The sequence below is a fragment of the Rhea pennata genome, chromosome 2, assembly GCF_028389875.1.
Source record: "Rhea pennata isolate bPtePen1 chromosome 2, bPtePen1.pri, whole genome shotgun sequence".
Taxonomy (NCBI): Eukaryota; Metazoa; Chordata; class Aves; order Rheiformes; family Rheidae; genus Rhea; species Rhea pennata.
Genome location: NC_084664.1, coordinates 42,159,940 through 42,183,192, shown reverse-complemented (window position 1 = coordinate 42,183,192; position 23,253 = coordinate 42,159,940). Strand labels below are relative to the sequence as shown.

Here is a 23,253-nt window from a genome sequence, read left to right as displayed (position 1 = left end):
AGAAAAACAATTTAATATATCCTCAATATTTTCTCCTCTCCTCCTCTTCTGCACAAGATTTCATGTGTGGGAACAGATTACTATTCGTTTTATTCCCTACAATAAGAAAGAAAACCTGCATAATAATAGAGCTCAAATTCCTGGGACAGATGCTAAAGCCACAGCCCAAGAGCTCAGACCTGGTCTGATGCACACACAGATCTTGCTAAAAATGACTGCCACCCACTCTGCTTATAGATACAGGCACAGAAACTGGTATATCAGAAAAAAAACGTTACAATACATACAATCTTACCCACTAAAGAGTCTCATAGCCACTATCAAAATTCTCCTTATGCCACTATCAGTTGATTTTATGGCTGTAGGAATAAATGGACCAAAGTTAGAACAGGAACGGGCCCAAACCAGAAACTCCATTCCTTTATCATTTTTATTCTGAAATACATGAAAAATAATTTGTAAGGAGAGGTAATAATCTTTTATTAGTCCAACTGATATGGCTGAAAAGAAAAAAAAAAATCTTTCAGATACTTTATCTTTTCTTCCAACCCTATATACACATACTAGTGATTCCTAGAGAGAGGTAGAAATTCAATGTTTAGCTGCTTATTTTATTCATTGAAATATTTACATCTCTAGTAAGAAGAATTGCCCCAATAAACATTATTTCTTTCTTGTACAATTGTAAGTTCATGCTGCTTAATCAATATTTGCAAAATCTCATTGTAGTTGCACTGAAAAATCCATCACATTTTTTAAAAGGGAAAATATGATTAGCAAAGTCTAAGCATACCAAACATTATAGTCCTTTAAAAAATTACTCCATTTAAACTAGCCTAAAAATTTGTATCTTTTTAAAAGCAGTAGATTTTGGAGTGTGGCAGATACTTAAAATACATCTTCTGTCCATGACAAAGTTATACTGTGATTTTGGAATTTTTACTATCACAAATTAAAATCACAGAAAACTTAAGTAGCATGGAGTATCCACTCCTCCAATTTCATGGATTGGTTAGTTTGCTTTTTCCACTTCTTAAGATGTTACAGAATGACGACATTACAATTCTACGGAGTTAGGGATTACTTTTTTGCTTTAAGCTCTACATATAATAACAACAGCACTTAATATTTTATTACATTACAATGAGCCTGAGAGACATCAAGAATGGGCTGACAACAAATGTAGCTTAAGTCCTAGATCAAAACCCCTCCTTTCTTCCTCCTAAATCCTAACCCTCTCCCTTTCTTTTTCAGAATAAAAAAATACACATTTTTTCCATTTTCTGCCTCTGTTTTAGTTCAACTTAAAATTTCTAATTTGTAATGCCAAGAATATTAAAATGGTCCTAGATTTAGCTTTTCCTGTGACTGAGTACACAGGAAAGCAGAACAACTTGCTGCTTTAAGTGATACAAATTAATCAGATGTTACATTGTATTTACGTTCAAAAGTCCTAAGTGCTCTTGCAAGCACCAAGATACGGATGTTTCATTCACGATTATTTTTAGTCAAACAATCTACATCATATTAATATAATATTGCTCATCAATTGTGCCTCAGTAAGCTGGCCTTGTTCATTCTCCTACTCTGTGGCAACCCAAACTAATATATACACACCTTACTCCTTTTTTGTTAAGAGGTAAGCTGCATTAATTTAACCTGTATTCATGCTGAGAGCACATCCAGAAACAGTTTCTGTAGAGCAGCTGACATGCAATAGCTTGCTCACATGTCACAGCATTCAAAGTTACAATTAAATCATCAAATAATATCCAGAGAGCCTTGCACTAATAGATACCTCCAATGTGCAAGTTAGCCTTTGTTTGAACGAGTTATTCCACTGCTGTGGAGCTTGTTCTCTATCTCCATTGAGCTGCCCTCAGAATCTGGCACAGGAGAGGATGTGCCTCATTTCCTTCATTGACCACAGAGGGTTCACCGTGAGAAGAATACAAGCCCTCTGGCAACAAAACATGTTTTGTAGGGTCCTTTCTGGATTTCTCTCTTTGGATTTTCAGGCTCAGTACAGCCACTTTCAGTTACATCAGAGAGCAAAAGGGACTCATTTAGAATTTTTTGTATCTATTTTATACTTAACCTAATGATACGTTGGCTTAGTATGTTACTATATTACTGGGGAGAGAGAGAATGGAGAAATATTCTCTAGTAATCAAAGCCCTGGGCTGTACACACAAGACATTTAATTTGCAATGTCAGGTCTGATGCTCTTTGTTTAGTCTTATGGAAGTCATTTGACCTCTCCCTCTCCCTCCCTCCCTCCATTTTACTAATGGGAATGAACAAACATACTTGCCTTCTAGTAAAAGTGTAAAGGTTAATCTATCCCTAAATTCTGAAGCACGAAAGTACACTGTGGATTTCAAACATTATTAATTCGCACAGGCACATGTTTACTACTGCTCCAAGCCTAGGGGTACTGTCTATTGTTTCTTCATGAAACAGTTAAAGTTCCCTAAAGCTAAGGGAGAACTGAATATGTTAGAAGATTTTCCAGTATAGTAAGAAAAGAAACAAAAAAGTACTCTTTGACAATAAGCTAATTTTACTACGTCTACTTTTCTAAAATATATGCTTCTTTACCCCTACAAGTTAGGTGAATCAATAATTCAGACAGAAGAATATGTTTTTTATAAAATACTAAGAAACAGTCACTGGTATATATTTCAAATCTACATAGACTGTGACTGAGCAAGAAATAGATCTAAAGATGGTTAGATTTATACCGAAGGAAGATAAATGCTCCCCCTTTAATATTAGATGAACATATAAATGACAAGACTTTTTAAAAGAAAAAACAATCCATATTTTTTTCTGTCATATACAACATGCTAAATATCATTCCCCGATTCCTTGAAAATAGTGCTATGATAGCCTCCTCTGAGGAAAAAAAATACTTAATACCTCATTTTTATATTACTGAATTTCTAACAGATCAAATCTACTGCTTAGTTGCTATTCCTTAGGTTATTATTCCATTCAATAAAAAAAAAAAAAGAGACTAGATTTTTAAAATTCACAATTGAGTGCAGATACAAGTCACACACACACACAAAAAAAAAAAAAAAAAAAAAAAAAAAAAAAAAAAGGAAAGAAAAGGAAAAAAAGCCAAAATGGACACAAAGGTTGACAGATTTTAAACTACCAATTTCAGGAGCCTGGCAAAACAATACATTTATTTGTTGAGCTCCTATGCTAGCCAAGAATAGTTATTCTTCCCTCAATTCAAAGGTCATGCTAAGATTTGCTACTTAAAAAGTAACAAAATGCCTGCTGTTTTCAAGGACAGCAATTCAATTCCATGTCTGAACTGTAATTGTGATATGCAGTGAGTTTCTCAATCTTGACATGTTAGGTAAGAAAGGTTGCTATTTAAGGTGATGCCCTCTGGGTGAGGAAAATTGAAGGATGGTACACTGTATGACATACGCTGTAAGCTATTACACCTGTAAGGCGGCTAGTCCTAAAAGTATTAGCACAGAGAAGCTGCATGCGAAGGCATTCTGCCTTCATGATGCCACCTGTAACAATGCTAACAGAAAAAAAGATCTATTTTAAAAGAAAAATCACTCCTACTTACTAACATACGATTTCAAGTGTTTTCATATATCCTCCATAAGCAAATCATTTTGCAAAGCATTAAATTGCAGAAGTAGTATACACACCACTGATGATACAAACAAGATACAGTAGCAATATACTTTCACACAACCAAAAGTAAATGCACTGTTAAATCCTGATTTGCTTATCATTAGTATTAATGAAAATTCTTTAAAAGTAAATCTTACTAATTGACTATATAAACATACAAACAAACAGAACACAGGTATTCCAACAACAAATGTAAAAATTTTAATTCTAATCCAAGATATCTACTATGCAGCTTAATATAACCCCAAAATACTAGGACCACTACTCCACATGCATGAAAAGGGATTTCAGTTGTGAAAACATGGTATCCAAATCAAGATTTGATTCTAATCCTCAGTCTAAATGCTCAAAGAAAGATTTAGCTTCAGTACTGCATCAACTTACTAGTGTTATCTGTTCTAAACACAAATTAAGGCATGTTGACCAAAGCCTCAAATATAGTACACTGTATTGTTACTGATTTTAGCAGAGTTGACTCCTTTAACTGAAACAGTTATTAGAAGCAATTGCACAGTGAAATATTTGTCTTTGTTAAGTGAAGATTATTGGGATTTTAGAGTAATGCCATACAAACCCATAAAATTCAAAAGTTAACATAGGAAAAAGTCGCTAAGTGTATATTCAGGTTTTTCACTAAGAGAACCTGAATTATTTCAATTTGTTTCAATTAAAATGATCATTTTTTAACCTGATCAACAACACTCCTATTGAAGGGCCTTATTCCTGCAACAGATCTCATTTCCAACGAACATGAAGCATTATAGAAAAACTTTCTATAAAATATCTCCACAGACACACAGTCCTCAGCATGTAACAATACACTACATTTTTCTTCGTTGGTATTACTCCCCTCCTTTTCATCCTATAATTTCAGATTTTTTTTTTCTTGAGGCATTACTGTTTCTAATTAAAAATTTTAAAAAACATTAAAACCAAAATCAATTGTAAAAAAAAAAAACTAGTTGAATTATGAACATTTATAGAAATGTCATCCCAGTTCTATTGAACACTAGGTTTAGATGGAATATATATAAAAAAAATACTACTGCAATTCTTCTATGAATAACACTATGACAACCAGTGCTCCTAAAAATACATTTTTCAAAAATATTATTTATAGTGTACATATCTACCAAACTTGTAATATTTCAGTCATCTCAACTTTTAAAATGCATAAAAAGCTTTTATGTAATATTGTCAGCAACTGGCATAATTAGTTTCAGTAGAACCATAAGCAGAGATGATTAAACTTTAAAAGATTTAAGTAATTTTATCACTATAAAATGCATGTTGATAAAAGCTCTAAGCTTTGAAGATACAAAACTAAGATTAATAGACTAATTTCTGACATACTATTATAAATTTTTTAATAGAATAGTGTCCACAGGCCCTTGCCAAAATTGTGGCATCATTATGTTAGACATCATACAAAGATACATGTATTTTTTTCTACAGATGTTAAAAACAGGATTTAATGATCTTAGAAATCCTGTCTAGTTCTATATTCCTAATACTAAAGTACATATATATCAGAAAGCAGAGGAAAGAGAACAAGGCCAGAAACAATAATAGGTACAAGGACTAACTACGCGAATAACTTCATGGTTTGAAGGAGTTGTTTGTTTTTTTTTTTCTTCTTTTTTTTTTCTTTTTAGTCATAAAAGGAAATATTGGCAAACTCTGCTGGCCATCCCATAACTGAAATGACTAGACACTCTCCTAATAGTGTCATAGTAGGTATGGTTCTCGGGAAAATATTTTACTGGGGAAGAAAGAAAAAAAAAAGGAAAAAAAAAAAGAGATTTACATAGATACTTTCCTTTTAGCTTGCCTATGACAAAAGAAAAGCATGACAACATCTCACTGGAAAGATGGAGGAGAGTTCAGGACAGGAAAAAAAAAAACAAAATATGTAAATGGTAGGATTAAGCCAAGATAACAAGATTGCATGCATACTTATACTGGTATTTACGGCCTTCTACCAAGTGCATATGTTATAAATTATAGCAATAAGGCCTTAATCCTTCTTTATCATAATAATATACTTGCACAACTCCAGTGGTTTCTCTTGTAGTTTACACCAACTTAAATTAGCAAAAAATCAGGATCTAGGAATTCTGCATCAGGACATTCTGCAGAACTGGGCTCTGGTCAGATTCTTTAGAAGTATATTTTAGCTACATTCACTATAGTAGCATTTAAATTCTGCTGCCTAGATTAATACCACTGTCTGTACTGACAGAGCAACAACTAACATATATGCCATATCTGTCCAGTCTGAGTATGACAATCATTATCTGGAGATTGACATGATAGTATATAATAATTTAAATAACTTTTCTCCAAATCTACCTTTTTTCTCCAGGAGAAAAGAGAAGGGAAAAAATGGAAATGGGTATCAAAACAGACCACAGTTTAAAGTAAGGAAAACAACATATTTTTTTTTGTTCACTCAAATATTTCTGACTTTACGATCTGGCAAAAAGAAATGCAGTATTTTACATACATCAATGGGCACTACAGTAGTTTCCTAACATGCTGAGTTACTGAACTGTCCAAGATGTTTATGGTTAATTAACTGTAAGTTACATTGACAAGTTTCAACATCGGTCATACATAAACATACAGAGATATATTTTATATGGCTGCAAAACTGTCTCAGTTTTACTAGCAATAAAAAAATGTCAGCTTTTATCATGCAAGCTACTATTAAAACCGTGAGAGAGAGAGCCAAATCTGTCAAAGAATGGGAAAAAGTACACAGGTCTCATTATTGTGACTAGCCTCCAAACACTATTACACCGACACAACCACGTTATGGTAAAACAATATGAATATAGTAAATCAATACACACATCTTATGGCTAGCTGGGAAGAAAAAAAAAAAAAAAAAAAAAAAGAAAAAAAAAGAGAGAGGAAAAGAAGCAGCCGGAAAGAATATTGTACCTTTTAGCACTAGTTGACAGTTTAGCAGCTGTTTTACTTGATATTTTGCCCTCTTTTTTCTTGGGTTGAACTTGTTCCCTTTCTTGTTCCTGCTGAGCACCTTCACGCTGATCTCCATCAGAGCTGCCTCCACTAGTGCTTGGACTATCATCAACTCTCTGCCCCTCTGTAGACATGGCAGCACTAAAAAACAACAACAAAAGTTAAAGCTTTTTCAGAAGAAACAGCCTGATAGTATTTTTATATGCCTTAAGGAAATAAAGCAAAACATTTGGGTCTCAAAACTAAGACATATAACTATGTCATCACTATGCAACCAGTTCAAATCTAACACAGTTTGTTAAAACCCAAGAGCTATTACTATCTTAAGACTCTCTGTTATCCCATATGAAATAAATCTATGGGCTCTTTTCAACTCTATAGTGTGACTATTCATATTACAAAATCCACATCTTATTTGGCATGCTCAATGGAAATGTTCATAGACTCGAAAAGCACTAACACAGAACTGTTTGTATTTACTAAAGCAGCACACATCTAGGATGGTAAACACATTAGTAGAGGATATACGGAAATTCTCTTCCGATTAATTCTGCTCAAGCGACATCAGGTAACAAAGCTGTCAGAGAACACCAGCTACAAGACATTTCAGTGTATTTCATAAGTCAAACTGATGCATTTTTGCACACTTCTGATACTAATTAGCTATCTTCATTTTTATTACTTAAAACAAAGGAAGAAATAATATGCTGACAGATGAAGAATTACAAACCCACTGTTACAGCTGCCATGACTTCTCTAACTATTCTAATGAAAAGACAAGCATTTATGAAAAATTAGTAAATTAGCAAATGTAGTAGCAATGACCGTTAGAAAATTTTACGAAAAGCAGAAAATCTTTTAACTCCAAATCTGTAATTTATATAAATATTTTATATGTCTTCCTCTAGAGACTTTAAAAGAACTACCTTCACAGCACATAGGCCCAAATGTTACTTGCTTACAACCACGCAATCTCCACACATCTAGGTGGTTTTCTGATAGAATCAGTCCAAATCAAGAATTTACTCTTTCATATATGAAGATTTTTAAATAGCTGTTAACTTCAACTCACTTATCCTTTTACCTTTATTTCATGTACAGGGACCATCACATTTAAGAATAAAACTATTCACCTTAATTATAACATATTTTAATCCTCTTTCAAGAGAGAATAAAAGGATTGCAGGCTCAAATTTAACCACACTCATTTAGCGGATTAAAAATAAGTTCATTTCTCTCTACATATTTACAGAAAGAGACAGCAAAGGAAAAGGAAAGTCCCACCAGTGTCAAAAAGGTTATGTTAAAAGGGCCACTTTTTACAAAGGCCATAAGCTTTCTCATTAGAGTTGCATGTAAGAAAATAAATTTACTCCTGTCTTGTAAAAGCCTTACCAATATCTCATACTATCAGACAGTATACACTCTGGAATGGAAGAAACAATCTTTTCAGGCAGTATTCACACAACTCAAACCAACTGACTTGAGTATAAATTAAATCTTTTTTGCCTAATTTATGAGGCTATACAGAAAGGAAAAGAAAAACTGGAAGTATGAAATGCATTCAAAATATTTAAAAAGTTTTTTTTTTTTTTTTTTTTTTTTTAAAAAAAAAAGTGACGGATGTGGAACAAGGCTACTCTTAATCAGCTTACACTACATTTTGGTTTCATAGAAAATATTTTATAAATATAGACTCATATACACAAAAACATAACAGGCTGTTGTATGACCTGAAATAATGCATGGTCTAAAATAAAAACATAAAAATTGTTCATTCTTAGCAGAACAGTTTTCCCTGTAACATAGCTACAACATTATATTTATTATAATTCAAGTATTCGCACAGGTAAATCTTTACATATTTGCATCCTGGTTGTCAAATGTTGAGATAAAAGAAAAAGAACACTTAGAGATAGTGAAAGACAAAACTACCACACTCCTACAAGTCAAAATATGAATTTAATAACTATAATGCAAACTGGAAACTAGGCACCTGCTTTATTTGTTTCTGTATCAGCCAAAATACAATCTGATCTTTTTTATAATGTTTCTGAAGGCCTTTACTTACTCCAGATTCTAATTCTGATTAGTACATCTAATTTTAAACAAAAAAAATTCTCTTCACAATGTACCTATGATTTAGTACTACTGGCCAGAAAGTTAAAAGCATATTTAATGAAACCTATATACATAGACATCTGCTGTGAATAATCTTGGCTATAAATATTACTATTATCCAAAAACAACTGTATTCACTTCATAAGTTCAGGTTACTATCCAGCAGATAAACACTGTAACAGTAGCTCAGAGCATATAATTACTGTAACATGTAATGCCAGCATTTACAGCAGGAAAACGCTTAAATCTGTCATTTGATGTCTGGCTAGTTTCTTATTCTTTCTCTCTCACGGCTTCATGTCTCTCTCCCCCCCATCTCTCTCTATTCCCCTTTCTGACATCCAGGGACAATTCTTTCCATGCCCTTCCCTCCTAATGCCTGCAATTTTAGAAATTTTTCATGGTTAAAGGAATGTTTAATACTGTCATAAAAGTGTGTTTTAAAAGTCCTGAAGCCACACACTTCAGACATGGTCAAACTTAGGAAACAAGCACATGAACAAATAAAAGAAAGGAAAAAAATATCAGCCGGGGAATGACACTGTAGGAAAACATTTCCATGCAATCAACACAGACAAATGCAAGATATTTCTTGAATCTAGACAGCCGTAAGCCTGTTTGCAACTGTCACATAGGGTAAAAGAAAAACATGATGTCCAGGTCCCTTGACTGCCATACTATTCTACATTCGAACAAGGGTTTTTAACCCTCCTGCCATCATGCTGACAAAATTGGGCGGGTGGGGGTGGCGGGTAGAAGGGGACTTAAAAGTCCTCTGAACATGAGATGATTCAGCATCGACATAGACTACAACTGTAAGTATGACTATAAATTTTAAGTGAAGAATGTCCAAGAGATCCTGCTTCTGTCATATATATCCACTGGCACCTTCCCCTCCCTTCTCAAAAGGGGAAAAAATAATAATAAAAAAAAAAAAAGGAAAAGAAAGCCAGCAGTCAGGCAAAGAGAGATCCTGGCAGCGTGCGGATGGGTCCCAAGGGCAGCAGAGCTAGTGATGATGTCTTTCTAAAGCGGTCTTAATTTCCTATAAGCAAAGACAAATTGAGTATTTCTGCAGGGTCCGCGAAGAGCGGCAGCAATAGCAGCAGCAGCCGCCTTACTTCATCTTCATTAGAAACCGTAAAGGGCAAAAGGATCGCAACACTGCAGGGGGGAGAGGAGGAGCGGGGCGAGGGGCGAGGGGGAGCGGAGCGGGGCCCGCTCGGTGCCCGGCCGGGCCGGGGGCCGCGGCGGCGGCGGCGGCGGGGCGCCCCCCCACACACCCCCACGCGCGCCCCCACGCGCAACTCGCCCGTCTCCCCGCGGCCCGGCGGGGGAGGGGGAGGCGCATGTCACGGAGACACAATGTGCAGTAACTGCGCGGTCCTGGAGGACGGCGTGAGGCGGCACCAAACGCGACACCCGCCCCGCGGGGCCGTGGGGGGGGTGGCCCGTGGGGGTGGGCAGGGTGCCCCGTGGGGCCGGGGGGGGGGGGGCGGGGCGCCCGCACGGGGCAGGCAGCGGAGTTGTTCCGGGGGGCGGTTAATGGCGGCGGGCAGGGCGGGGGGGGGAGGGGGGGGACACCGGGGAGGGGGGGGAGGAGGAGGCGGGTGGGACCTGCGTGGGGGAGGGGGGGGGGTCGCGCCCGTGGGGGGGGGGGGCAGGAGGGGCCGCCGCTACCTGCGGGCGAGCGCGGGTCTGTGGCGGCGCCGGGCTGCGGGACGATCCGAGGCGGGAGCCCCGCGTCCGGCCGGGCGAGGGGCTGGCGAGGGGCTGCGGCCGCTCACTGAGTCATGAGCCCGCCCGCGCTCTCCCCCTCGCCTTCCTGCTTGCTCCTCTCCCTTTAATCCCGCCGCCTCTTCCCTCGCTCCTCGGCGGCGGCGGCGGCCGCGGCTGCTGCTGCTCCTTCTCCTCCCAGCGCCGCCGCCGCTCCTGCCCCCGCCGCCCGAAGAGAAGTGAAGCCGCTGCCGCTGCCGCGCGCGCGCCGCCGCCGCCGCCCGGGCAGCGCCAAGCACGCGCGCGCGCGCGCGCCCGGCAGCCAATTAAGCCCCAGCGCTGGCGGCGCGCGGAGGGAGGGGCGGGCGGGGGCGCGCGTTCGGCGGCCGGGTGGGGGTGGGGGGAAGTGACACGCGCGGGGGGGGGGGGGGCGGGGGGGAGAGCGGGGGCGCGCGGGAAGGGGGGGGCGGGAAGGAGCCGCCGGCGGGAGCGCGCGTTAAAGGGAAGGGCGGGGGGCGGGGAGAGCGGAGCCGGGCGGGGAGGAGGAGGAGGAGTGACAGGATGGGGCGGGGGAGGGCTTAGGGGCTCCCCCACCCCCCGCAATTCCTGCGTCTCGCGTGGGGCCCGCTGCGCGGCCGCGTCGCGCTGCGCGTGGCCGCGCCCCCCGGCGCTCGCGGAGCGCGTGGGGCTCGGCAGAGGGCAGCGCGTGGCAGCGCGGAGCGGGGCTGGACCGGGATGAACTTTCCCGGCTCCTGGCGGCCCTCGGCTGCCGCTTTGTCCCCCGGGGCGGCGGCGCGGAGCGGGCCGGGCCGGGCCGGGCAGGGCCGGGCCGGGCCGGGCGGCGGCCGCTCCCGTCGCCAGGCCGCTGCCGCTGGGCACCGGCGCAGCCTGGCGGCGCGGGCGGCCCCGGGCGGGCGGCGCGTCCCGGAGCGTGGCGTGGCCGCGCGCGGGCAGGTGAGCGAGCCTCTCCTCCCACGCGGCGGGGCATCGCGGCTGTGGCAAGCTGCGCGACGAGGAGCGGGAGAGGCCGGCGGGCAGCCGCGCGGAAGCCTTACGTGTTCGGTGTTTATCCCGTTAACGCGGCCCGGAGCCGGGCTCTGACGGGCCGGGCTGGGGGTTAACCAGCGCTATCGGGCCGATTGAACTGGTGGCTCTGTTTGCAGTGCGATGCCGGCATCACTTCTTTAATCTTTACATAACATGCAACTGATGCGTAGCTAGTTAATGTAAATACATCCACTCAGACATTCCTCCTGCTAACAGGGAAGTACACCAACCATGGGCAAAGAAGTAATGGCAAGTCATAGTATCTTCCCCTTACTGATGACTAAAGGGAATTAAAAAATAAAATACGCTCATGCTATTCCACAATACGAGGAAAAGTTTCTCCCTATTTGAGCTGTGAAGTACTGTACTTTTTCTGACTCATGGTTATGATGTAGATGAAGTCCATACTACCAAACATGTGAAAATCAAGAACTTGAACCATTGCTGCAATGTTTAAGGATTAAAAATCACTACTGGCACTGGTCCCTCATATTGTATCCACACAACAGAAGTTACTTTTACAGTTTCCATCTACATAAAATTAATCTTTCTCTTTGTTAAGTAATTGTTTTGAAATAACTTGTTTTATTTCCTATTCCATTATTAAAGTAATCCCAGTCACATTTTCACTTAGGCTTAAAAATGCTGCAGTCAGCTAATTCTTCCTATTTCATATGCATTTACAAGATATTTTTTCCTGCTTCTTCTAATGAACTCATGAAGAAAAGCTCCTAATGTCAGCTAGGTGGGTTTCTATCTGCTGGCATGCACTGATTCCTTGCAAGGACTAATAACTAGGTAATTAACAGAATATGATCCATAAAAATCTTTTAACGAATGCAAATCTCCTGCAAGTGATGCTTTGTTATCATGCTGAAAGGCTGCCAGCTGTGTTGCACACTCTTGACATCACAGTCTCCTTTTCTAAAATCACTTAAATCATGCCTTTCTTTCAGGCATTCAGAAACAGACCTCCTGAAAACCATCCAGGAAGCTACGAAATTCATTTCTGAATGAGTCTCCCACCATAGCTCCTTAATGTTGCTCTGATTGCTTAGAGTGCCTTAGAGGAGGCATGAATTTTCCCACCAGAGTTCCCCATCTATTGAAACTCTTTGGCCCCTGTCAGGACTTCACGTCAGTGACAGTTCCGTGAGCTTCGTTATAGTGCTTCTTTCCTGCTACAGTCCACTGGAAGCCACGAGAGAGAAGCTCAGTGAATAGTCTAATTCAGAGAAGGGTAGGACAGGGCCATACCATGCCCCAGAATCTGGGTCATAAATTCCTGGTGCCAAAAAATCAAGGGAGTGCGGATGTGTTCCAGCACCAAGTGAAGGGTTTGACTCATTGGGTGCCAGGCCTTGATTTTTCTTTTGGTGCCTAAACTCTGGCCCAGAGCTTTAACTGGTAGCTTACATTGGGGACAACTAAGCTAGGGAGAAAATTTGTACTGTCTTAATATTTGTACGGTATTTGTACTTAATAATTGCACTACCTGAACATGCACGCTGAAGGGTGCCTTCTGATTTTTAAAGGGAAGGTTTTGAATGAGCCCTACCTGCGCAGGGTAAAGAGAGTCAGGGTAACCGACTGCTCTCAAGTATCAGTTTTATCCTTTCAGTCTTCTGAAATAATGTGTTTAGCCCCCAGGTGTTAAAGGTTGCATAATACTTTGTTATTCAAGATTCTTTTGAAGACTTGTAGGTTTGGGTCACATACGGTGAAATCCTGGCGCTTTTAAACTTAATGGAAATACTCCAATGGTAGATTTCAACCACGCTAGTGTGCTGAGCCACACGATACACTTATTTACAATACTGGGCACCTCCAGAACAATTTGAGTTCTTTGCCCTCGTAAAAGCTTACAACTTCCTCAGAGAGACACTCAGAGTTAAGATCACCCAGCACAGACAGTCACACTTTATGACTGTAGTTGAGGACACTGCCGTTAAGGCCTCTTCATTCAGTATGTCTGCTATAAGGACATGTAGGTCAATCAAAATCCATGAAGTTGGAGAAATTTGAGGCAAGTTTCCATTTAAGAATGTTTAATTTAAATACGTATTGGATCAGTTGAAGTTCCAGACTTTGAGGTTTCTTCTGCATTTCTATTTATGAATTATTGTCTACTCACATTTAAAAGGACAGGTCCTTTTAATATTGCTATTTAAGTTTTTAAAAGTGCATTGTGATCAAGTTCTAACTGATAACAACTTTGTATATACTTGGCATAAAAATTGAGGGGATCAGTTTTCTCAGGTAGAGAAAAGACTGAGAAGTATCTCAATTATGATACAGCTGAAAGCATAACAGTAGCTCTCTTGTCATAGCATACTTCACTCTCAAAAGTTAAATATTTTGTATTAAAGATTGAAAATACTCAGTTGTCCATGGAGTATTGTTGTTCTATTCATCTCTTTCAAACCAATCCTAATCCACATTATCTTATCCTTCCAAGCTATTATCAGCGGAGGAATAGGGATGAAAATGTAAAGAATTACCTTGTTCCACTTTTCAGCTCAGCAGGGGCTATCCCAGCTTGTGCCTCTCACCCCATTTCTTCCCTCAATATTCCTGGTCGTTCCTGGACCCTGTTGGGCTGTTTTGAGAGCAACCAGTAGCCAGGCATAGCGCTCTCTTTCCCAATCTTGTCCTCTATCCTGAGAAACTGAGGTGGGAAGGTAGAATAGCACAAGTTCTACAGGAGCTTTATGCCACTAAGGGATTCCTTTCCCACAATTGGCTTTCTTCATACTGCTGTGACAGTACAAAGTCACAAGGATGGTCTACAGGATCTGGCCTGTACTATATTCTGTTTTCCACCTCCCCACTACTTTTCTTTCTCTTGTTTTCAGTTAGTTCATTCTCACATCATATCTAATTTGTCTTTTTTTTCTACAATCTTGCTTTCATTTTGTTGCCACTTGGCTGAATCCCAGTCTGTATGTTGGCAAAGGTAAACTGCAGTTCACAGAACCCTGCTCTCCGAAGCACCAAGACACAGTATTTGAGTATTTCAGAGACCAGGATTCTTCTTGTTCACTTTGTTTTCCAGCTATCAGCATGTAGTATGGAACAGAGTAGCACGAAGAGATTTTGGGAAGGTAGCTGTAGCAGAAATTTCATTAGATTTTTCAGTTAATTGCATGTATCTTCATCACTTAAAAAAATTACTATGTCAAGGAAAACTTGATTGAATCCTGAGCACTGAGTAAGCCTATTACTTAGACAGTACCTTGACAGAAATCTGTTTAAAGCATTTTCATGGCATTCTAAGTAAAATAATTGTGTAGGCACAGAGACAAGTTATTAGTAGCCTGACTTTTTTATTTGCTCTGCAATAGCGTAAACCCCTGAATCATTAAATTCATTCACCCTAATCTTTTCAAGCCATTAAATATGAAAAGAGCTGTAAGACTCGATGCAAACAATTTAAGATCTTTTTCATTCTACTTTCACCTAAAAACCGAAGAATCTGCAGCTTGTCCTCCTCTCCTTTGCTCAGAAGCAGAACAGTTCCCACTATCATTCAACTGGAACAGGAAGAAACAACTGGGACAATAACCATGTGGCATCAGAGATCCTCATGATTCTCAGACACTTCACTATTCTAAAGAATAAAGATAAAACATATTAGGGATGGGTGGGAGGAAGTAATAACTTGCTTCCGTGTTCTTAATGAAAGCCTAGCTTTTTCTTTAAGTTAGAGAATAAATCACTGCTTAGTGTCAGAAATAGAGGTTTGTTTTTATGTGCTGGTTTAGAGCCCAGCTTAAGATAATTGCAAAGGATAATTCCCTGATAGTTTCTAGAGAGAAGTTGCTAACAATAGAACACTAGACTGAGCCACTACTTTAAAAATCTTATCTTGTATGTGCTAAAGGGAAAAATCTTTATTTCCAAAGCTATTGTAATGCAGTGACCCATAACGGGAAGAATTCCCCGCATTGCCTGTCTTAATTCATCACCATAGGTGGGAGACAATGTTAGAAAGTGAAGGTAAATTAGGAAAGAAAGCCGGAATTATTTTGGGTGTTATTTCCACACTCTCTTCAGCTCCTGCACACTCCTGTTATTTTCTTTTGGTTCTGTAACATCTGAATTCACTGGATCAGGGCCTGGTTTTCTGAATAAAAATGGGTAAAATTCAGAGGATGTCTTTGTGATTCCGTATAGAAAGATACATATTTATACAGAAAGAGACAGCTATGGATACTCATGTCGTCTTTTAATAACGTTAAGGTTCCAGGAGATGTGGCCTGATGTCCTCTATGGTTAACACATGATTAACGCATACTTCAAGAGTGCCTCCTTAAGGTGGCCAGCGCATCCACCATAGCAAAACAAACCCCATACAGTAAGGTTGTTCAGTCTTTTCAGTCTCAGTGACCACATATATTTCAGAAACCCAAGGGACCGCAGTCAGTCTGAAGCCGATTGCCTGCCTTGTGGAGAGCGGAAATTACCCGCATGTTCTCTCCTGGGGATTCCCTGGTGAAAATGGAAGTCCCCTGCAGCGGTAAGCCAGGCTAGTCATGTTTTACACTTCTTTTCTGAAGATCCTGAACTAGGGGCCTGGCTGTACTGTGAAGGAATAAAGGGGAATTTCTGCAGTTTGATAAACCTAAATTATTCCTGATGGCTTATGATCTGTTGCGCACTACCCAAATCAGGCCAGATAAGCAGCTGCTAGGTCCAGAGAGAAGCACAGCACTTCTGTCTCTTCCTACCTCAGTAGTAACTGTTACGGGGAATAAATGACATCTTTTGGCTATAGGTCTAGCTAGAGCCTGACAAACTCCCGTTCGCTCTTCCCTAAGCTCCTCCTGCAGATGCTCAGGGAGCAGGAAGCAGAGCAGCCAGTGCTCATCTTCCTCTCTCCCCTATAATGAGGCAGGCAAACAGTGGAGGCAGCAACTTCAGGGAAGGGGCAGGCGCTCCTAATCACACTGGACCTGCTCCTGAGGGTGCAAAGTCACAGGGAGGTGGTGGGGAGGATAGAGGTGAGGCACACGCTTCATCTAAAACAAAACCTGCAAGGGACACACAGGGATGCACACCTACTTTGTAATTAAATAGACTTTTCCTGTGAATATCACTGCCACGGTTCAGCCCTGAACCCTGAGCAGTGCGAGTAGGTCATTGGCCGTTGTTAGACTCAGCTTGTCTCTGCTGCACAAATGTAGCTCATACTTTTCTGTTGCTGGAGGCTTAAACAGATGTGAGCCAATCATCAAGCTTGAGTCTAAGCCTGGCTGCTTTACTGTGATCCTAAAATAAAAAGAGGGATCGTTTACTTCGCATTGGCTCCAGCAAATTCGGTTGGAAAGCTATCACAGTGTTTCTGTAGGGCACATGGATATAGTATGTGGAATTAGGGAAAATCAAACCACCTATTTTTAAAGTCAGGTAAAAATTCCTGGCTTTTTAAAATTTTATAACTCATCCCACTCACATATGTATTTGTGGAATTTGGCTGAGTCTGTGACTCCAAAAGGGAGAACTTAGCTAAAGATGACACAAGGCATGAATGAAAGAATGTATTCAAACTGCTGATCAGACAGATCAACTTACTGAAGTGTATTTTAAAGAATTTTGCTTAACCTTATAACTTAGTTGAAATCCTACCTAGCTGTATCTATTATTGTGTTTAATCCAAGTAAACCTTAGGTTTACTGCATTGGATATAGCCATTTCTAAGTGTGCAAAGTGGATACTTGTTGCATTTTACAATTAATTTGGAAAAGTAGAAAGTGAATCCAGTCCAGTTTCTCTTTGAAATACTCCTTGTTTTGACTTCCTAAGTTAGGCACAGTTTTTGAACTGGAACCCAAGGCACAGCCAAGGAAGGGGCTAAAAAGGCAATTTAGGATCACTGTTGCAATTTGTAACTGAGGATGCTGTACCAACTAGTGAAATTCACAATTCTCATTTAGGGCTGTACATTTAAAGTGAAATTAATTAGCAGAGCTGTATATTTAGACACTGAAGATCCACAAATGTTTGGACAAGTAGTCATTTAACTTAGTTATCAGGAAGTGGCAAGGAGAGAGATGACACTAGCACTATCTCTGCTACAAATGCAAGTGCCTGTCTCTGGTGGTGGTTCCTAGCTAACATCTGTCTCCTGGAATTAAATAAGCAGAAGATCCTTGCCCGTTCCATCTTCTGTTGGTGGTGGCATCAATGAGGATGTGAGAAATGGAAATATAATTCCTTCCACTGACTTAAAGGATGAAACTACACAGTTTCCAGCTCTGAGAAGCATGTCCTAACTGCTACAGCATTTGGTGCTTGGCTTATTTGTTCTCTCTCATTGTAGCTGCTCCTCTCGCTAAAAAATATCTATGTCTACGCTGGACTGGAACTGTAAATGTGAGTGGCCTAACAAAGAGGCTAGAAGTCATTCTCTGTCTTTTGATCTTTCACTCTTTTAATATTTAATGATCCCATTCAAAATGGAACAGCATTAGCAAGAGAGATTAGGAAGTCCCCTGTCCCTTTTCCACACCATTGCCTATTTTCAAGGCAGCAACCTGAGATAACGTGTCCCTTTTCAGAAAAATTGGTAGCTTGTGCCCATGTCTCTGGTATCCTTGGTGAAAGCTCTAATTTCTTAACTATTAGATAAAACACTTATGCTCATGCTTTTATGAGAGCAGGTGTGAGAGACTAGGCCAATGTCTGCAGGTGAAATAGAGGAATTCTTAGTTTGTGAATTGTAATTGGGCGGGGAAATAGGTGTTAAATTGCTCAATGCCATCAAGATTTTGTATTTTTACTTACAAGATCAAAGCCGTTACTTACTTGAAAACAGAAAACACACCACAATTCATCATTACCTTGAAAAACAGGTGATAAATCAATGAAAATGCATACTACTGATTCAAACACTCTGTGAAACTGTATACTAATGCAGTATTGATATTTTCAAGTATCTAGATCAAACCAAATGAGATTAATAGATCTGCTAGTAAAGGTAAAGTGCCAGTTTCAATGAAGATAGCATTGCTTAACGATTCTTGGGGTGCTGCGTGTCAGGGCACCGCGAGGGCTGTGTGCTGGCAGCCGCTGTCTTCGGGACCCGGCCACTGGGGCTCGTCCCACCTCCTCGAGGGAGCCGGGCACCGGGGGCAGCCCCAGTTTGGGAGGCATCGGGCACTGCTGCGGGGACAGGGACAGAGCTGGCTGAGGCTAAGTGCCCACAGATTAAACTCGGGTGGGGATCGGTGGGCCCTGGTCGGGCAGGCGCGGGAGCTGGCTCTGCTGCAACCTCGCGAGGCAGGGATGGATGGCCCCGAGCTGGGCTGCAATGGGGGCCTGCCCGGCCAGGGTGGGCAGGGACAGGGAGGGCTACTAGTGCCCTCGGGGCCCTGACACTGTGTCAGTGGAAATGGCTTTCAGCATCCGTATATTTTTGTGTAGAAGTATTTTATTTTGACTATACAAACACAAGGAGTATAATTCTGAATCCCACCATTTCTGAATTTGTTAGCTTTAGTTGTCATGTTATATATGGAGAAATTCTGTTTTGCTGATAAGAAGAACTATTATCTTGAAAAAATACTGTTTGGAAAACGCAGAAATCAGTCACTCCCAGGAATGCCCACTAATTCAGCTAGACGATTATTATATTCCACAATCAGCCAGCCAGAATTTATTATTCCTTTGAGACAATGAAAGATATAATTTGGTGTTGGAAGAGTTTCAATGATAGTTTTTCACTCCTGGGTGTCTGCAGCTTGGACTGTACTGTTTTACTAGGCTGGAGTCCCCTTGTGCGGGGCAGACTAGCTAAATGGTTTCCTATATTACGTCTCCCGAGAGGTGAAATGCCACAGAGGCTGTGAGTTTCACAGCTGCCTCTACGTCTGCTTACTGAGCCCACAGACCTGAAACAATGGACCAGAAATTGGCTGGTAATTTAAATATAATGGTCTGGTCATTACTGGTAATTAAAATCCCATTGATCAGAGCCCAGAAGGTAAGGTGGACATGTGAACCATACACAAATTTCCCCTCGCCCATGTGGACTGGGGTAGGCCTAAAAACTGATATACGTTTTTTAGTATGCACCAACTTCAAACTCCCTTGAAATCAATGGAAAGACTCCCATTGACGTTAATGGACTTTGGATCAAATCCTAATTGCCACTATAAAACCTTTTATTGATGCCATACATTATTTGCCATGTATGTATTTTAATAAAGCAGTCCTGAATGTGCTGTAGGGAATATACTCCTTAAAATGGATATCTTTTTTGAAACCATAACAAGGGTAAGCCATCTGACAGGAGAATTCAGTTTTTCTTTTTTTTTCTGAAGAGAAAAAAGCTTAAAGCACTATTTGATTTTGTAGGCAAATTAGAGAACTGTGCAAAACTCTGTGGTTTCTTTAGGGAGGACTTCACATAAACATTTTCTTTATTCTGATTCATAACAGTTCAGTCCCTCAAGTATCGCTTTGGTCTGAAACCCCCAAACGCAAACCAAAACTGACTAAGAAGCATCAAAGCTTGGGTGATTTGATTTCATGTACTTTACATAGTTTGGTCACCAGAGTAGATATATAGGCAAGTTTGCTCAAAACTGTATCTAAACTCATTGGAAAGTTCATGAATGTCATAATAAGCCCTTTGATAAAAATGGGCTAAGTTTTAAATTTATAATAAAACCCTACGACATCCCTGTGTCCTGTGCAAGAATGGTCTTTTCTGGTAAAACTGGGGATATAAAGTGAAGAGAGCTAAGATGACTTGTGTAACTGTACAAATGGAGTGCTTCTCCTCAGTTTCTTTTCACAAAACATAGATAGTCACATGTTGAATGTGAAAAGCTTTTAAAGAAAAGGATATCACTAAAGAACTCTGAGTGCTCTAGATCAAAACACAAAATATTAATAATTCTTGAAAACACTAGTGAACACTATCAGAGCTTTTATTTTCCACAGTATAGCTGTAAAGGTGAATAGTGATATCATTTTTTCATTCTAGGTATAGAAGGAAACACATCTGAGATCTCAGATGACAGCTGTATTCTTGATAATGACACTACATGCAGTTTAAAAAATGTTATGGGAAGGCAGAGATCCTGAGTAAACTCCAGATAGTGATCACTGTTTCAGGCTAAGTTGTAACTTTTTGTTTGTTTGTTTGTTTTATGTTTTTCTCCACAAGGAACTCCTGTAAAGGTATTTACACATATTTGACAGTTTAAAATCTAAAATTCAGTGGCTGAAACAATTAATGTCCCCAACCCTGTCTTCCAGAGGCATCTACCATGTGGCAAGGGTGGCTGAATGGCTCATGAATCAGCTCCTGAATCTTACAGTTTAGCACAAACCAGAATCAATGTTGGTTTACCTCAATAGGCCAGGCTGTAAACGGTGGTGGCTGATTCATGGGCTCCCCCTGCTCGGAGGTGGCCACCCCTGGGAGATGTCTGGCAACCTCTATAAGGATTCCTGAGAGCATAACAGCCAACGCTTCAACACCTCCACTTTAATTTGCCACCACTTACCACCCGCTTTAGATCTTTAGCTACCACATTCCTTGAGGTGGGATCAAGACTAGGACCTGTGCTCCCTGCTTTTCACGGCAGAGAATTCTAGCTGCAGGCTCCACTGCATTATCCCAGAGGGTCTCAGTTTAGATCAGCATCTGGCCTTGAATCTCAGGGACAATGACAGAATTAATTAACAACCAACCAGTTTTAATTTACTATTTACTTTTGACAAAAGTGTTACTGAAAAGATGCAATAACCAATCTGCAAACATATTTTGCTTGCCTGATATTACCCTGCTGCGTAAGTGCCTGGCAGGTCCCACGTACAGATCTGTCAACTCTTTGAGCACAGCAGATGTTTCAGTGTGTCAAATGAGGCCTGTTTCTGTTGAAGGGCCTTTTTCTTGCCAGTCTTTCATATCAACCCAATAGTTTTTGAGATCTGTCTGTATGCAAACCTCACGTCTGTCACAGTTCATGCCCTAAAGCCACATACTGCCGCAGAGCATCGCTGTACCGAGAGCACCCTTGGAGGGCAGGTTCCTCAGTAAATCACAAGCACCGGGTTGCCTGTTGCCTGCTTCAGAGGACTCCTCACAGAGACCCCGATCACAAAGCTGCAGCCCTCATTCCTCTGTGCTTCCTTCTGAGACTTTGCTCTTCAGCTTTTGAAGACAGAGGTTGCCCTCACAGCCGGCTTTCTGCAACAGACTGTTCCAGGAACTCCACATAATGCCCGTTTCGCACATGATGTCGCTTTAAAAGGTTGAGAGCCAAGGCAAAATGTGTCTTTGCATGAATAAACTGTTCTACCCTTCTAGAGAACAGATGATAATGTATTATAAATTTGACTTGTCTGTCAGCTTATGGCCTTATCCATTTATTTATTTAGCAGCAGACAGATTTTGGCATCTGGAATGAAGCTCTCTTTCACTAACTACCTTGAGAACACTGATGGAGCTGCGTATTTAAACTCCTCAAAACTAAAGCCAAAAAAAGCCCTTACAGCATGCAGAGAAGAGTAGTACTAGGGATAAGAAGGCTATGATGAGTATTAAGAGCATCTCAGGCTCTAATTCTGTTTGAGTAAGCCTCCAATTGTCTTTTCACACATTTTGTACCTTTGTCTTTGCTTTCCTTTCACTTTTTTTATTACTGGCCTTTCTTTCTCCTTCTTCTTTTTCCCCCCTATTTTCTTTGAATGTGCCCTTTGTACCTGTGTCTTACTTTTCTTCATCCTTGTTTCCCCTTAATTTTCCAGCCACTTTATTTTTCCCCATTTTTTCTTTGTACACTTTCTTTTTCTTGACTTTGTCCCTTGACTCCCTTACCTCCCCCAATCCAATCTGTTGTGTACTTTTTCCTTCCAGATGTGGTAATATTAAGTGCCTTAGCCCCTCAGTTCACAAACTATAACTTACGGGCCATGGGTGATGACTGGTGGAAAGGTTGCTGATCACAGAGAACTGCCTACATTCAAAGAGAAAGTACATTAGTTACCTCTCTAGTATTCCCTGCGTAACTGCATATGTTATGTTATAAAATCATGAGAGAGAAGGTCCATGCAGTTGCGAATAAGAACAAAAAAATACTCTCCACGCATGAGTTCTGCTAAGATACAGTCACATTAATGCTCAGAGATCCTAGAAATCCAGGGCAGAAGCTGAAATTCCAGCCTTCTATATATTAAGACATATCATAATGTGGTGATAAAGTCCCTCCTTTCCTCCCCTCCTAAAAATATGTCATGTATGACCAGGTAGTTTTCCTTTTTCCTCTGAAGAGCTCATGGTGGTTGTGGTTCATACTTTTAAAATACCCGAGAACCTTCTTCAGTAGAGTATAGAAGAATTCTGACGTACAATAGTGGAAGTCTCATTAATGATAGATTTTGGAAATGTAAAACATTTCTAGATTACTGATAATGCCTAAAGATATTCAAAGTACTGTAAAGGGGATTATTCCTTCAGGTAGGTTAAGGCTTAGCTTTTTGCCCATTTCTTATCTGAAGTCTCTTGAAAACAAATTAGGAGAGTAGAAATGGCTGCAAACTGGTCTAGTCTGTCTGTTTTATGGTGTGAGTTTGGAACTGATGTGAGGAGAAAAGGTCTGAGAAAGAGGAAGGTAGTTTTTATTCTTACCTGCTACCCAGCTTGCCCTGGCCACTGTGGATATGGTGGGGACATGTTATGGTGTAACTTAATTCTAG

At 40.7% G+C, this 23,253-nt stretch overlaps 1 protein-coding gene across 1 annotated transcript in view; it reads right to left on the bottom strand.

Moving 5' to 3' along the window:
- The window catches only part of LOC134136117 (ubiquitin-conjugating enzyme E2 E2), a 209,788-nt gene extending 199,024 nt beyond the window's left edge, over window positions 1–10,764 (bottom strand). The window contains exons 1-2 of the mRNA XM_062567832.1: window positions 10,459–10,764; window positions 6,616–6,798 (exon numbers count right to left, since the gene is read on the bottom strand). Of these exons, the coding sequence (XP_062423816.1) occupies window positions 6,616–6,791 (176 nt within the window). The 5' untranslated portion in view covers window positions 6,792–6,798; window positions 10,459–10,764. The remainder of the gene's footprint in view (window positions 1–6,615; window positions 6,799–10,458) is intronic.
- Window positions 10,765–23,253: the final 12,489 nt, after the last annotated feature.